Here is a 16,184-nt window from a genome sequence, read left to right as displayed (position 1 = left end):
GATATCTTGGGAGTCTGTTTTTGGTTCACGTTTTCTCCGTGTGGAGGCTGGCTAGGGGGCGTGAGTAAGGCTGTTATCAGGCCCAGCAGTGCTGAACCGACCAGGGGCCACCCCTGGGTGGGAAAGGGCAGGGCTGGGTGCCCATGGCAGGCTGTCTCCTCCAGTGTAGATAACTTTGTTCTGTGCTCAGAGAGATGACATCATGAAGGATGGCGATGAAGATGTCGGCGCAGAGATGGGAAGCGTTATCTGCTGCCCTTCACTAACAATGCCACCTAGCGGACACACACACACACACACACACACACACACACACACACACACACACACACACACACACACACACACACACACACACACACACACACACACACACACACACTAGGCCTTACATAATATTTACGATTGGTGCTCCAGGCCAGAACTCATGGGGAACTGCAGATCCACTTTCTCCCAGATGTTGTCAACAAAAAGTTATTCCATAAGACAATTCCAAGAGCTGTTTACCCAGTGGCATTCTGCCAAATTAAGATATCTAATAATGTTGGATGAATGATACTGCAACACTCATGAAGGTGTTATGACTGGTTTTTATAAAGATGTTATGAATGCCCCTTTGAAGTCAAATGTTACCCAGAGATTTAGTGATCTCTTATCTTCTGTGCCTTCTCATACAGTGGGCTACCTCTGTCAGATATGGTCTGTGTTGGGAGCCAGGGATGGTGGTGGTGTGTGTATTTAGGGTGGGAGGTGTTTAAAAAGCAGACACAGTGGCACAACTTAGCCATATCATATAGAAGTGAGGGACTGCACATTACAGGGGTGTATCTACTCACAAAAACAAAAGCCTCTCAAACTTGAAGAAATATTGGAGCTACATTTAAACCACTCTCAAGAAAGATTTAATTTCATCTGGACTCTTCACTCTGTAAGTATGACCATATAGTGTATACATGTATATTGTATGAAGAAATTAGACTGACAACACATTTTGATCATCACAATAATAGTTTTGTACTTTTTGTACAAAAGTTAGAAGTTTAGTTAGTTAGCTACTTATAGTTTAGTTAGTTAGTTATTTAAGTATTCTAAGTATTATAGTTGCTTTAGTACTCAAAAGATGCAACTCACAGTATATAATTACATATTTCTAATTGACTTGCATTGATATTCAGTAACGAGTACATTCTCAGTTTGAATTTAACCAGTTGAGCTAACAGCCGTTTTGCACTGTTTCGCTATGATTTTACTCATCAATCTAGCAGGAGGGCAATATTTTATTAATGTAGTAGTGTTCCATCCCCCCTTAGAAAGCTTTGACCTTTGGCTTTCACCTGGAATTGTTTAATTATGTCTGAGAAAAAAAACACTTGTCAACCCATATGATCTAGTACACAATAAAAGTATAATAAAACATATACAAATATGATGGTATGATAAAAATGTTTTTATGAATGAATAAGCCTTTTCATACTTTATAATACACTGTCCATATATAGTTATAATCTCTTTTAGGAACATCTACACCAAATATTTCACCTTCTTTATTACTTTACCAAACATATCATGACATTAGTGATAGTCAAAATAATTTGTGAATGTCTAAATCAACATTTGGGCCATTTAAACAGTGTGCATCTCTCCTATAGACAAGGGGAGAAGGACTATGTAAAGGGCTCGATTTTGTAGTTCTTAGCATATGCAATGTGTCTGCCTCTGACGTAAAACAAATGTTTGACTTTCACACAACATTACTTTACTTCTTTTAGGTTTAAGGAAGTGTGTAAATCACATTTTTTATCATAGAGCTATGAAAGTATTTATGTATTTAGATCCGCCTGCGTGAGACAAATTCAGCGATTGTTTTGCCATGTCTGTGCCATGAAGCAGTCGTGCTGGATAAATGTTTTTCTAAGGACCGCCCCTTTGACATAAAGTTGCTGTGAAGTGATATAAATGGATGTAATGATGCAGCCGGGCACCAGAGGGAGGCAAATACATGTTTATTCGACAGAGGATGTTGACATGGTCCTAGGAAGGTCTGAATGGCTGTCTTCTGACTTATAAAACGGTGGGAAATCAATAAAATAAGTTATGTAAACATATACATATATTTTTTAAAGTAATTCTAGTGCCCGATTTCGGGGACTGTCAGATTAAGAGGTTTTAACCAGCTGAAATTGTAACCAATAGTAGATGTGACAAACATGGACAGTGCATTGGCCAGGGACCACTCCTAGTCATCATGATCATACAGCAGATTATCCTAAATGATCCAATATAAAATGATTCACCTTAAAAACATTTTTTTTTTATGTCTCCGTACAGTCCTTTGAAGTTGACTGGCGGAGATCAGTTAACAGTTTTGTAATACACACTCACTAATCACTCTCAAAGTCACACTTTGGCTCCTCGCACAGTTCTTAATCAGTGATGGCTTGTTTCATCCTACAGACTAGTATCTGGCTGACCTAGATCAGCTATGGAGGCTACTCATTGTCTAATGCCAATTCAACTGTTTGGTTTGGTCACAGATGGGCTAATACTGAATGTATAGGTTGATAAAGCTATTAGCCATACAGTATGGTATGGTAACCTAGTTCATCAAGAGTCAGTCTGAGCCTAAGTGTTCAAATTTTCAACATTTAGATTTTTTGGGGTTAAAGTGCGATGATGACTCAAATATAAGAGGCTTTTAGACTCAGTTCGTTGCAAAAATGTGTTAAAAAATATTCTTATTATCATTTCTGCCGCTGACACTCACTAACCTCCTGGGTGATACCACACATACTGTAGTAGAGCACTGGTGAGGTTCCAGATAGAACAGCTCTAGGATGAGCTTACCTCCTTCATTGTCTGGCTCCATCTGTTTGTGTTTTAGCCAACTCCTCTGACTATTCATGTATGACATGACAATGATAATCTAAGGAGTTGACTGAAGCAGATCTGGGACCGGACACCTCATTTGATCCTAACCTTAACCATTAGGGACCAAACTGACCTTAGGTCAGTGTCTTAACGGACACTTCATCCTCCTCAACTGGGGCTTGTGGGACTCCTCTCTCAGACAGGATGTGTCGCATCATCAACTTCCTGCTGGCTCTGCTGAGCCGTTTCCTGTTTGCTATGCATGGGGTGGTGACCGTGTGGCGTGTGGTCGCCGTCAAAGGGGAGCCCCTCTATTGGCTGCTGCTGATGGGCGTGGCTCTGCTGGGTGTGGAGATGGCAGTCACCATCAAGTGTACCCGCAATGCAGAGTGGAAATGGTAACGTCTATATAACATCTATAGCCTTACAGTGCCTTCTACAGCAATGACACAAAGCTAATAATGATAATCATTACCTATCATACACAATTAAGTCTTATAATGACTGCATTAAAATGCATTATACCTGTTGGCAAAGAAAAGTATTAGCCAAACTGGTTCTGGTACCAATGTAACGTTGTAAGAATGAACACATGAATTTGCCAGTGCTTCCTCCTTTTGCCCTGTATAAAGCCACAAGGCAATAACTTGTCCCTCTAACATCAGCCACTCATACTACACTTACTTCCAATTCATATACACACTCACATTTTCAACTCATTTAGAAGCCCTCTGCTCCATTATAGTGCATGACCTCGATAAAGCGTCCTCCTCACAATCTATTCTCCATAATTTTCACAGTGCACACACACACACCCACACACACACGCACACTCACACCCACACACACACGCACACTCACACCCACACCCACACCAACACGCACACGCACACGCACACCTACATACACACCCACACCCACACCCACACGCACACAATACACAATGTAAGACTTACAGTGGCACCTCCATTTTTGCACAATCTTTATTATCTATTCATGTCTCGGGAGTCGTAGCCCAAGTGGAAAACCTAATGAAAAACAATCAAACAGCCCCAGGGTTACACAGCAATTGTAATAATGATTAACCACACAAATGAACTCATTAATTTCATGCAAGAAAAAAAAAAATCCTCTCCTGTTCATTTTGCGATAAATGGAAATGTTAGATAGAAAGACATTAGCAAATAAACCCGTTGGCCTGGCTGTCTTCACAGTCTACAGAGCTCTGCCTGTTACTTTGGTGAGCGGCAGATATAGTGAGACACTTATTGTATGCATCCAAAATATCTCTCTCTCTCTCTCTCTCTCTCTCTCTCTCTCTCTCTCTCTCTCTCTCTCTCTCTCTCTCTCTCTCTCTCTCTCTCTCTCTCTCTCTCTCTCTCTCTCTCTCTCTCTCTCTCTCTCTCCATGTATAGCTCTCCATCTCTATGTATACAGTATATCTCCCTAATAATATGATATGTCCTTCAACAACACTCTGACTATCTCGCTTGCTGGATTAACTGTCATTTTCCAGGAAAAGCCAGTCTATTTATGCGACTCTTACTCCTTTTCTAACCGTCGTCTCCTGCATGGCTCAGGGCCCTGAACTGAATGAACATAAACACTGGATGACCTCTGCTCCACATCCTTCAAAGGGATGACAGGAAATTATGCCATTGCCGATTCTAACGCAACAGGGGAATGATTCCTCCATCGATCCTAATGATGCTGCAGAAGCCAGCCTTCATATTTCCTCCATGTGTGGAGGGGCATGCTGAGACGGAAACTTACTCCAGGCCCCTCTCTCCCTCTCACTTTGAAGTTCTCTCCTCGTGGAGAAGGCTTTGCACTGTCAAGTGGGATTTGCATACATGATGAGAATAATTGGCCGTCTGAAATGGGACACTTCTGTAAGGCTTACTTCTTATACTGACTGGCCAAAAAATTGTGTGTGTGTGTTGCTAAAAATAGCTTCCCCCTTCCCTCCTTGTCGCTTTGCTTTTAGGTTCTCCCCCATGGTTTTCCTCTACCTCAGTACCGTCATCCCCTCCATTTGGTTCCTGGAGCTCAGCCTGCTGCAGTACAAGGTCCCTGTCAACATCTCCTCTGGCCCTGAGCTAGAAGAGCTGCTGGCTCACATCCCCATCTCAGCGGTAGGTATCACACTACAACCCCCCCCCCCCCCCCAGCAACAATTAACTGATACCTGATCACAGATGAGATGTGAATCTCTAGGGATTAATACATTATAAGGGAGGACGAGGGAAATGTAATTGACACATTGATTGAGATGTGATTGAATGAGAAGTCCGGATTAGACTCACTTCAAGATACTCTCAGATATTTCTGTGATGGATGATTTTGGGGCTATTTCTTTCTTATGGGATTTTTTTGTGGAATTTTTTGCCTCATGGCTACTTTTGAATTTTGGTGACGGAATTGATATGAATCTTGGAGACCAAGATAATGACAATTGAGTCAGGATAAATTCCCTCTTCAAGGCTCTAATGTGTACATTTTATCTTCTGGTTAAGGAGCATTTTTTAAGATACATAGTAACTTTCTTAGAAGACAAAGTATAATCTCATTTCATTGTGTGTTGTGTTGACTGACGCAGGACATCTTGCAGCTGAACCCAGAGAACTGGGCGGCAGGGCTGGAGCAGACCATGCTCATCGTACTGGTGCTGGGCCGCTGGCTTATGCCCAAAGGAGACATGTCCCGCGACCAGCTCTCCCAGCTCCTCATGGTCTACGTGGGCCTGGGCGCTGACATCCTGGACATATTTGACACCTTCAAGGAGCCCGAGGTCAAGACCAACCGGGCCGTCATCATTATGGGCCTTGCCCTCTTTTCCTGGGCCCTCATGCAGTTCCCCTTGGTTCTGACCCAGACCAGCCCCCCCAAGGCCCATCTCCAGCCCTGTTTGTCCCAGCCCGGCTCCCCCCAGCGGGGCCTCTCTCAGGAGGGAAGTGTGGCTGTAGTGGAGGGACTGCCTGGAGCTCCCCCCTCCTGCTATACACCGTGCTGCTCCAGTGAAGTGTGGAGTCTGCTGTTGACTGTGGGGCTCCAGGACGGGCCGTTCCTCATCTACCGCCTCTACCTCATGATCAGGGAGAACGTTCTCAACCAGCTAATGATCTTCTTCACCTGTAAAAACATCCTTGTCGTCCTGCTGGAGTTCTACAGGATCTTTGTGGTGCAGTGTGAGCAGCAGGGGGAGGCCTGCCAAGGGGGGCTGGAGAGGTGTGCAATGCCCTGGTGCCAACAAGCCCAGGAGGAGGAGGTGGAGGGAAGACGACAGGAGAGTGGAGAACAGAACTGCCAGACAGAGGAGGGGGGGGAGGGGGACGGGGAGAGGGAGGGGGAGGAAGAGGGGGAGGGGAAGCGGGAGGGTAGCGGGGAAGGAGAGGAGGATGAGGAGTAGGGAGGAAAGGAAAGTGGAGAACAGAGCTGCCAGACAGAGGTGGAGGTGGAGGGGGAGAGACAAAGAATCAGATCAGAGGGGTTGCCAGGTGTAGAGCCTACGATGCCATGATGCATGACTCGACCCTTAGGCAGAATCTCCTTCACACACCAAGAGCCTGCCAACTCTATAACCTCCAGTTAAAAAGTGTATTATGAAGAGACTCTGGTCTCTGGAGGCCAAGGAGTAGGGTAGTAGACCACTGAGCAAGTGGAGTCCCTGAAAATTGTATCATATATATTATGTAATTCCCATGATAAATCTATGATAAGAGAGGGAGAGTGATGTACTTTCCATGAACACTATCACGCGACATACAACATCAGTCCACCAAGATGACTACAACCCAAGTCACATCTGTGAATCTCTCTGTGACTGTCTTTATATAGTACAAAATGCTATGTGTATTATAGGTAACTAACTAATGCAGGGTTTCCCAAACTCGGTCCTGGGGTCCCCCTAGGTGCACATTTAGTTTTCTGCCCTAACACTACACAGCTGATTCAAATAATCAAAGCTTGATTATGAGTTGATTATTTGAACCAGCTGTGTAGTGTTAGGGCAGAAAACAAAATGTGCACCCAGGGGGACCCCAGGACCGAGTTTTGGAAACCCTAAAGTAACATGCATTACTTAGCTAACACCAGATCAGTCAGTAGCAATGTATTATTGTGCCTTTGATTTGATGTATTCTTAGGAAACATCTGATTTTGTATGTCTTATTTGGAAATGTTATCATTTTGTAACATTATACATTGAGACATAGCTTAGTGTGATCTTTTGATTTGGATCATAATGATAATGATGATGAAGATTGTGGTGACGGTAATGATTTGAGAGATCTGTGTCTGTTTTTAAAATCGACATTGTTTCAGAAAATGCTTTTAAGCTTTCTGTATTGAAAAATACATGAAAAAAAGCTCTTGGTTGGTTGTCCTTTCATTTTCTACCATGTGATGGCAGTGTTACCAAGTCAAACGAACCACAACTCAGCTGTTTATCAAATGAAAAGATACATACCAATGAGACAGAGCATTCCAAGCACAACGTTCTCTTCAAAGTAACACGATTCACAATATTAACAATATTCACAGTGGTGGTATACGGTTTGTACTTGACCAGTTCCATTATTTGACATGCTCTCCCTTCCACAGATCTTATGATGAGATTGGACTGTGTCATTAAGCAATTCAAATGTTAACGCCGTTAATAGTTTGCTCGACCTATTATGTGCCTATTATATTGTTACTTTTACAGTAGTATCAACTTGGGGCCATTGTCAGACATTACAGCTTTTGGATTCATCTGCGGATATGTGTAGTTTATAACACAGTTTCGGGAAGAGAGCTTTAAGTTTCAGAGGACACATTTAATCCACAGCATGAACTTCCATATATGGGCACAGTCTTCCGTATTGGAATGCAGCCTTAGAGCAGGAACTCTATATATGGTCCCAGACACCCATATTGGAATGTGACTTATTAGCAAGGAACTCCATATGGACATAGAGCCGTGACCATGCCAATCTGCTCACCCGCATCCAATCTTCATTAGCCACAAACCTTCCTCACTCACCTGAATACCCTTGCTCAATCAATCACCCTCATAGTATTTAAACGGCGTCCATCTTCACTCCTTTGTACAGCGTCGGGATAGGAAAGAGGAAGGAAGATGGTGGACAAACAAGAAGAGGAATATTGGGACAGGTACACAGAAACGTGGATTTCTGAGGAGGAATGGAAGTGTAAGAAGAAGTCGAAGAGAATGAGGAAACCAGAGGGTGGAGTTGAATTTGAGGAAGATGGTGAAAAGAATTGAGATAGTGTCAAAGAAGATTGATGTCAAGTGCAAACAGAGTGAGCCGTACACCAGACCGAGTTCTGGAGGTGAAATGGAATTGAACGGGGGCAAGTTAAGTGAGGTGGAAGGTGTGGCGAAGAGTTCGGAGCCCGAGCCTGACATCGATGGACATGATAAAGAAGAGGCTGGTCCAGTAGGAGTAAAATTTTTGGGGAAAGTGGATCCTTTCCTTTTGGTGAATCCATTTGTGGTTTCAGGGTGGGTGAGAAAGCAGTTGGGTGCTGTTGAATCAGTGAATGTAACCTGTAGTGGACTTGTGATATTTGTTTGTGTTTCTTCTGCCCAGAGGGAGTGGGCGCTCCGTGTCATGGAACTTGGGTTAAGATCTGTTTCTGCTTTGCTCTTAGGAATAGGGCACGATTGAAAGGAGTCATTTCTGGGGTAGCGTTAAGTGTGGAGGTGGAGCATTTGAAGTTGAAAATTCCTGGTGTTTGAGACGCCAGCTGTTTGGTTCGACGCAGACCCAGTGGTGAGTGTGGTGAAACAGAGGAGTCACTGTCAGTCCTTTTGAGTTTTTACCTGACAAAATCATGGCAGGATATATCAGTTATCCTGTTAGAGCTTTTGTCCAGAATACACTGAGCTGTTTCAGGTGCAACGTTTATGGTCATGTTGCAGCAGTGTGTAGGAGGGAGATTCCAAGATGTGGGAAGTGTGCAGGAGGGCATGGGACAGAGGATTGTGTAGTTTCGGTAGATAAAATGATGTGTTAACTGTAGGGGTGCCCATGTTGCTCTGAAGACAGGTTGAAGTGGCCAGAGTCAGGGTACTGCAGAGGGTGTTGTACAGTGTGCTAAGGCAGTGAAGAAAGTAGAGGAGGATGTGTCAAAGGTGAGTGATCTGGAGAGGATCCCTGTGAGTAGTAGATCTGAACCAGCGCAGAGTGATTGGCCAACGAGTGATATATCCTTCAGCAAGGTTTGCTTCTTAGCGTTCATACTTAGCAATGGTTATCAACTGTACTGCAGAAATGGAACATAATCACATAAAATAGATGTTGTGGTGGCAGCTGCAGAGAAGTATTTGGGTATACGAGTTTTGACATCAGAAGAGTTACAGGGTGTGTTGTGTGGTGGTGTCCCGTCCTAATAGGGTGTTGGCGTGGTACAGGAGCAGAGGGTCAAAGTAGTGGAATGGGGTAGTGGGTTTTTAATGTGTAGGGTTATTTGGAAGTTTTTTTAAATTATTATTATTCGGGGTTTTTTGTATCATAAATGTAACGTGAGTGACGACACGCTACTGCGCAGTAGGTGACGGCATGCACAAACAAAATGTGCTTTACAGGCCGTACTGCAAGTTTGTGCTGAGCCATTGACGGCCGGGGGTTGGCCCTGCCAGCAGGCTCAGCACAACCACAGTTCACTACTGGGGGCTCACCCAGTTACCATCTCCGATGCCGAACTCGTGAAAGTGATATTATTATAATTATTATTTTGATTTACACGTACAAAGCTAAATGCTGAATTGTTGTGTACATAGACTGAAATAATCCAACAACAGTACTCAAATGAAAACAACTAAATATTTGGGATGTGGCTATTCCTGGGGCTTGGGTGAGGATCTTGCAGGCGACAGCCCACTTCGCTCTGCTGGGCTCAATTCACACAGTCTCAACTGTCAACGGTCTTTCTGCTCTCAAGGAATGATGAATCGTTCTCATAAAAGGAAACAAAATGAAACCCAGCAAAAACGATGTAAAACAACTTGTATGGCAATCCTTGAAACTCCTAAATGTCTTTCTCATTCTATGAGAACCAAGCCTTTACATTGACACCAAATCTAACTCCTTATCAACCTAGCCTCAGGGCAATTTGTACGATTTAGGATGTACATTTCTTTCCCTCCATTTAGTATAGTATGTTATGTTACGTTACAAATGGAATAGCATTCGTACAATATCATATGAATTGGAATACGTATAGTAGCAGAACACCATAGCAGAGGCGGTCAGTGCCATTTAAGATGAGGGAGGACGTTTATGTTTTAATGAGCATGGCCTTAGTCATCCAATATGCTGTAATAGAAATGTCATTAATTTTCCATTCACACAGTTCACTGTAACAGCGATAGGTTTAGGCTACTACATGATACTCAAATTTTCCCTATACCCATCATGAGTTTGCTACAACCTAACCTATGAATGAAAGTTTACAATGTAGGTGCACACAGGTGGAGAGGAAAATTTTGAGGAGACAGACAGTGACACATGTACAGACAGTGACACATTCAACACTGCCTTGCACACTCTTGCCTGCATCTAGCTGATCTAGGGTGTAATCATTAATCCAACAGTTGCAAAGGAGAGTTTCTATGGAACAAATTCAGGTATGTTTATTTCCGTTTCGTTCCATTTGCTTCTGTTTAAGAAACGTTTTTCAACAGAATCGCTGGAATGAATACACCAATGATCACGCGTAAACACAGTTCACTTTCATAGCAGCCACGTTATATTCCTTCTTGCATCTATGCGCTCTCCTCCTCTCACCTTTTCCATTCGCTTGTGGACTTCAATGCACAACATATCAGCTGTATGTGAACAGGCAAAAAAAACTTTCCAAGCCAAACCATATCATAAGTGCTACACACAGCCAACATCGTTGTTACTATATTAGCTAACGTAACTCCATAGTCAACATAACTAATAGAACTAACGTGTATGAATTAGTAAACCCGCTACAATCATGCAGTAACGTTACAGTGTACAGTCAGTAAGCAGTTTAGCACTAACACTGGCAGCCCCTGGTGGCAATACATTTGTAAAACCAAAAGCTTACCTTGACTTGGAAGAGTTCCAGTGTTATGTTGGATAGTCATAGCCAGCTAGCTAACATAACCTCCCTCTGTTTTAGCAGGGTGATTGAGTAGGCTAAACTAGCTAGCTGCATTTGCTAGCTAAGTAAGTGAAACTGAAAGTGAAAAAATGACTCTCCATCTCTCTCTTGCTTGTCCTTCATTTAGGAAGAAATTAATTTGTTCAAAACTGTTCAACTATTGTCTTTCTCTCTCTTTGAGTCAACTACTCACCACATTTTATGAATTGCAGTGCTAGCTAGCTGTAGCTTATGCTTTCAGTACTAGACTCATTCTCTGATCCTTTGATTTGGTGGACAAAAAGTCAGATCATGCTGCAAGAGCTCTGATAGGTTGGAGGATGTCCTCCGGAAGTTGTCATAATTACTGTGTAAGTCTATGGAAGGGGTGAGATTGTATTGTATTGAAGTCGATGTACAGTGCCTTCCGAAAGTATTCAGACCCCTTGACTTTTTCCACATTTTGTTACGTTACAGCCTTATTCTACAAAGCGAAAACAGGTTTTTAGAAATTTTTGCGAATAAAAAACAGATATATCTTATTTACATAAGTATTCAGACCCTTTGCTATGAGACTCGAAATTAAGCTCAGGTGCATCCTGTTTCCATTGATCATCCTTGATGTTTCTACAACTTGATTGGAATCCACCTGTGGTAAATTCAATTGTTTGGGCATGATTTGGAAAGGTACACACCTGTCTATATAAAGTCCCACTGTTGACAGTGCATCTCTGAGGAAAAACCAAGCCATGAGGTCAAAGAAATTGTCCGTAGAGCTCCGAGACAGGATTGTGTCAATGCACAGATCTGGGGAAGGGTATCAAAAAATGTATGCAGTATTGAAGGTCCCCAAGAACACAGGGGCCTTCATTCTTAAACGGAAGAAGTTTGGAACCACCAAGACTCTTCCTAGAGCTTCCCCCCCCGGCCAAACTGAGCAATCGGGGAGAAGGGCCTTGGACAGGGAGGTGACCAAGAATCCAGGGTGGTCACTCTGACAGAGCGCTAGAGTTCCTCTGTGGAGATGGGAGAACCTTCCAGAAGGACAACCATCTCTGCAGCACTCCACCAATCAGACCTTTATGGTAGAGCGCCCAGATGGAAGCCACTCCTCAATAAAAGGCAGAGGACAGCACTCTTGGAGTTTGCCAAAAGGCACCTAAAGACTCTCAGACCATGAGAAACAAGATTATCTGGTCTGATGAAACCAAGATTGAACTATTTGGACAGAATGCCAAGCGTCACGTCTGGAAGAAACCTGGCACCATCCCTATGGTGCAGCATGGTGGTGGCAGCATCATGCTGTGGGGATGTTTTTCAGCAACAGGACTGGGAGACTAGTCAGAATCGAGGGAAAGATTAACAGAGTAAAGTAAAGAGATATTTGATGAAAACCTGCTCCAGAGTTCTCAGGACCTCAGACTGGGGTGAAGGTTCACCTTCCAACAGGACAACGACCCTAAGCACACAGCAAAGACTCTTTGGCCTGAATGTCAAGCTTCACGTGTGGAGGAAAGTCTCTGAATGTCCTTGACTGGCCCAGACTTGAACCTTTTCGAACATCTCTGGAGAGACCTGAAAATATCTGTGCAGCGACGCTTCCCATCCAACCTGACAGTGCTTGAGAGGATCTGCAGAGAAGATTGGGAGAAACTCCCCAAATAAAGGTGTGCCAAGCTTGTAGCGTCATACCCAAGAAGACTCGAGGCTGTAATCGCTGTCAAAGGTGCTTCAAGAAAGTACTGAGTAAAGGGTCTGAATACTTATGTAAATGTCATATTTCCGTTTAGATTTTTTTTATAAATTTCTAAACATTTCTAAAAACCAGTTTTTGCTTTGTCATTATGGGGCAATGTGTGTAGATTGGTGAGGGGGAAAATAACTATTTAATCAATTATAGAATAAGGATGTAACCTCACAAAATGTTGAAAAAGTCAAGGGTCTGAATACTTTCCGAAGGCACTGTACCAAGCTGTTCTCCAGTTACACCAATTATTTGGTGGCATGCGAATATATTTAGGATAGTTTTATCTAAAAAGGATAACTTTTCCAATGTAAAAAAAAGAAATAAAAAGAAATTCACTGAGGAGGATGGTCCTCCCCTTCCTCCTCTCAGGAGCCTCCACTGGTAGAGTTGCTTACCAAGATGGCATTGAATGCTCCTGAGTGGCCTAGTTACAGTTTTGACAAAAATCGGCTTGAAAATCTATAGCAAGACTTGAAAATTGCTGTCTAGCAATGATCAACAACCAACTTGACAGAGCTTGACATTTAAAAAAAAAGAACAATGGGCAAATAATGTACACTCCAGGTGTGCAAAGCTCTTAGAGACACCCATCTGTAATTGCTGCCAAACGTGATTCTAACATGTATTGACTCAGGGGTGTGAGTACTTATGTAAATTAGATATTTCTGTATTTAATTTTCAATATATTTGCAAACATTTCTAAAAACATGTTTTCACTTTAGGCATGCCATAACAAAGGGGTTGAATACTTATTGACTCAAGACATTTCAGCTTTTCATTTTTTATTAATTTGTAAAAATGTCAAAAAACATAATTCCACTTTGACGCTATTGAGTATTGTGTGTAGGCCAGTGACAAAAAAATCTCAATTTAATACTTTCCAAAGCCTATGTCTGTTAAATGTGGTCAGGTTGCTTATACTGACACGGTTTAAATTGGTGACCAAATATATGTAGCCCCTTAAAGCCCTTTCTCATGTTTAAATCTTAAAGTGCTGTAAAACAGTGGCAGGAGATGAGCAGCAGGTGTTCTCGACAAGGGATTTGAGTTAAATTCACTCCTATTACAGCCCTCTGTGTCTGTTGGCCGTCAAGTACAGCTGAGGAGAGCGACAGCTTCTGCCTGCACTAGAAGGCAGTGTTTTGGTTCCAGTAAGCTGCCTGAATCGGTGGAAAGATAAAAATATAGAGAGAGACCGAGAGATGGACAGAAAGAGACAGCTCACTGGGCACCAACTGGTTAAATGAATGTTGTTTCAACAGAATTTATCAACTTATTGTGACGTGGAATCTATCTGTTGTTGTGAGGGTAAAATTTCAACCACAAGATTATGTCATCATGGTAACCAAATTTCCAAATAGACAAACCTTGTATAAAACATGTTGGTCAGATCTTCAATGTTATAGCCACTATCAGAGAAAAACAACAACAAACATTTCTGATGTTGTATTGCCACATTCACCAGATAGGTGCAGTGAAATGTGTTGTTTAACAGGGCCAGACATAGCAGTACAGCACCCCTGGAGCAAATTGAGGTTAAGTGCCTTGCCCAAGGGCACACCGACAGATTTGTTTGGGCTCAGGTATTTAAACCAGAGACCTCTTTGTTACTGGCCCAACGCTAGGCAGCTACTCCTACTGGAGAATTGATCTATCTACAGATATTTGTCACTGACTATTAGCAATGGGCTATCGTGAGAATGATTGTTGCGAGATCTCCACTTAAAAATGAAATACATTCATTCAACAGAGCAAATTCAACAGAGCAAATTAAATATGACCATACTTTACCACTCATATCATCAATGATGCTACTTTATTTAGGCCTATATAGCATTTGCAAAGTCATCAAGAGCTATATTGTTTCAATATAACCCAGAATTCAACTAAACCTAGACAATACAATAGGCCAAGGGGTTTAAGCTCTGGTTGATTTCAAATGTAAGGATATTTATTAATATTGAATTGTGTTTGGTAGTCAACGCAACCAAACACAATTCCAGTTTGTCTACAAATGAATAATTGATATCTAGGATTCACGTCTTCACCTCAACCAAAAATCTATGTTGAAGAATAAGACTAAATCAAATCAAACTATATTTCAAGTGCATTTCAAGTTTTATTTTATGATCTATTTAACTTAGATTTTTGGTTGAGATGGAGATGTGAATCCAACATATGAATTATTCATTTGTAGACAAAATGGAATTAAAGCCAGAGTAAGTCAGTGAAACTATCCAAGCAGAAGGAACTATCCAAGCAGAAGATAAATCACATTCAAATGTTGATATTTGGATGCGTTGTCAACCAAACACAATTCAATATTAATTCACAGTAAATAGCCTAAAGTTAACTAATGTAACATTCAACCTTAAAATTAGTAACACATCCATGGCCACATTTTGAGGTTATACATTTCTTCTTATGTAATCATAAAAAGCGTGCATGTTCAAGATAGGTCATAGGTCATCGCAGGTTTGTGGAGATCTTCACAATTGCTCTAATAATCTGTGCAGAATTTCGAACGGCATTGCTCATTTGCACCTTGCACTTTTAATGTATTCTCAACTTCCATCCAGGCCATTTGGTTCTGCTATTAGATGAAGCACAGTGATTAAAAAAATATCTGACAACATTTCTGACATTGTGTTCCATTAGAATTTGCTTCTGCTTTTAGATGGTTGAAAGAATAGTGATAACACATTGGAAATTCAACTAACTTTTGGCTGTCTTTTTGAGTGGGTAAATATAGGTTCTAATCTCATTGATCAACGCTTGATCAACCCAATTATCCACATTGAAATGATGTGGTGTGCCCAGTGGGAGGAAGGGAGAGATGGAGTGGAAACCAGATAGCCTCTAGAGGAACAGTTAGAGAGCTGTATTCTCTGTGTTTCTACTTTATGTCACATTGGTTTCAATTATCCATGGAGGACCAACTTTCACTTGAGATATACAGATACTGTATCTTAATTTGAGCCAATTTCACACAGCAGGAAAATAATCCTGCAGCAACAGGAAATGTGAATATCTATGATGGATTATAACTTTTATAGGGGTTGATACATTTTACATTAGTGCAAATCAAGTCTGACATTTTTAAGTGTAAATTACAAACTTAAGATGCCTTTTTAAAGTTTGAATACACTACAAGGTTGCATTTCTTGCTGTGCAGGAAAATTCCTGCAACAACTGAATGATCAAATTAAGATACGTCTGTATAAATAAAGAACAAAACGTACAGAGAAGTCAGCTCTGCCCAAATGCAGCTCTCACTTAAATGTCAGATACAGATTGGCCAATATGTCAACCCACTCTCCTGACTGTCAAATGAATCAGGTGACAAGCTAATGTGCGATTAACTTCTTTAAGTCTAACTGGCTTCTTCTTATGCACCTATATGTATTTGTATGAGAGGGAGCGTGATCAAGGCAGACAATGGCATGATGAA

General features: G+C 41.9%; 1 protein-coding gene across 1 annotated transcript; it reads left to right on the top strand.

The window, feature by feature from the left end:
• The first annotated feature begins 2,966 nt into the window (after positions 1-2,966).
• Positions 2,967-6,277, top strand: LOC139541845 (transmembrane protein 26). The gene is made up of 3 exons (XM_071346746.1): positions 2,967-3,266; positions 4,856-5,003; positions 5,468-6,277. Exons 1-3 carry the CDS (start codon positions 3,073-3,075, stop codon positions 6,275-6,277), a joined length of 1,152 nt encoding a protein of 383 aa, XP_071202847.1. The 5' UTR covers positions 2,967-3,072.
• Positions 6,278-16,184: the final 9,907 nt, after the last annotated feature.

This window comes from Salvelinus alpinus, chromosome 17 (assembly GCF_045679555.1).
Source record: "Salvelinus alpinus chromosome 17, SLU_Salpinus.1, whole genome shotgun sequence".
Classification (NCBI taxonomy): Eukaryota; Metazoa; Chordata; class Actinopteri; order Salmoniformes; family Salmonidae; genus Salvelinus; species Salvelinus alpinus.
The sequence above is the reverse complement of the archived record's forward strand: the minus strand, read 5'-3'. Positions and strand labels throughout refer to the sequence as shown.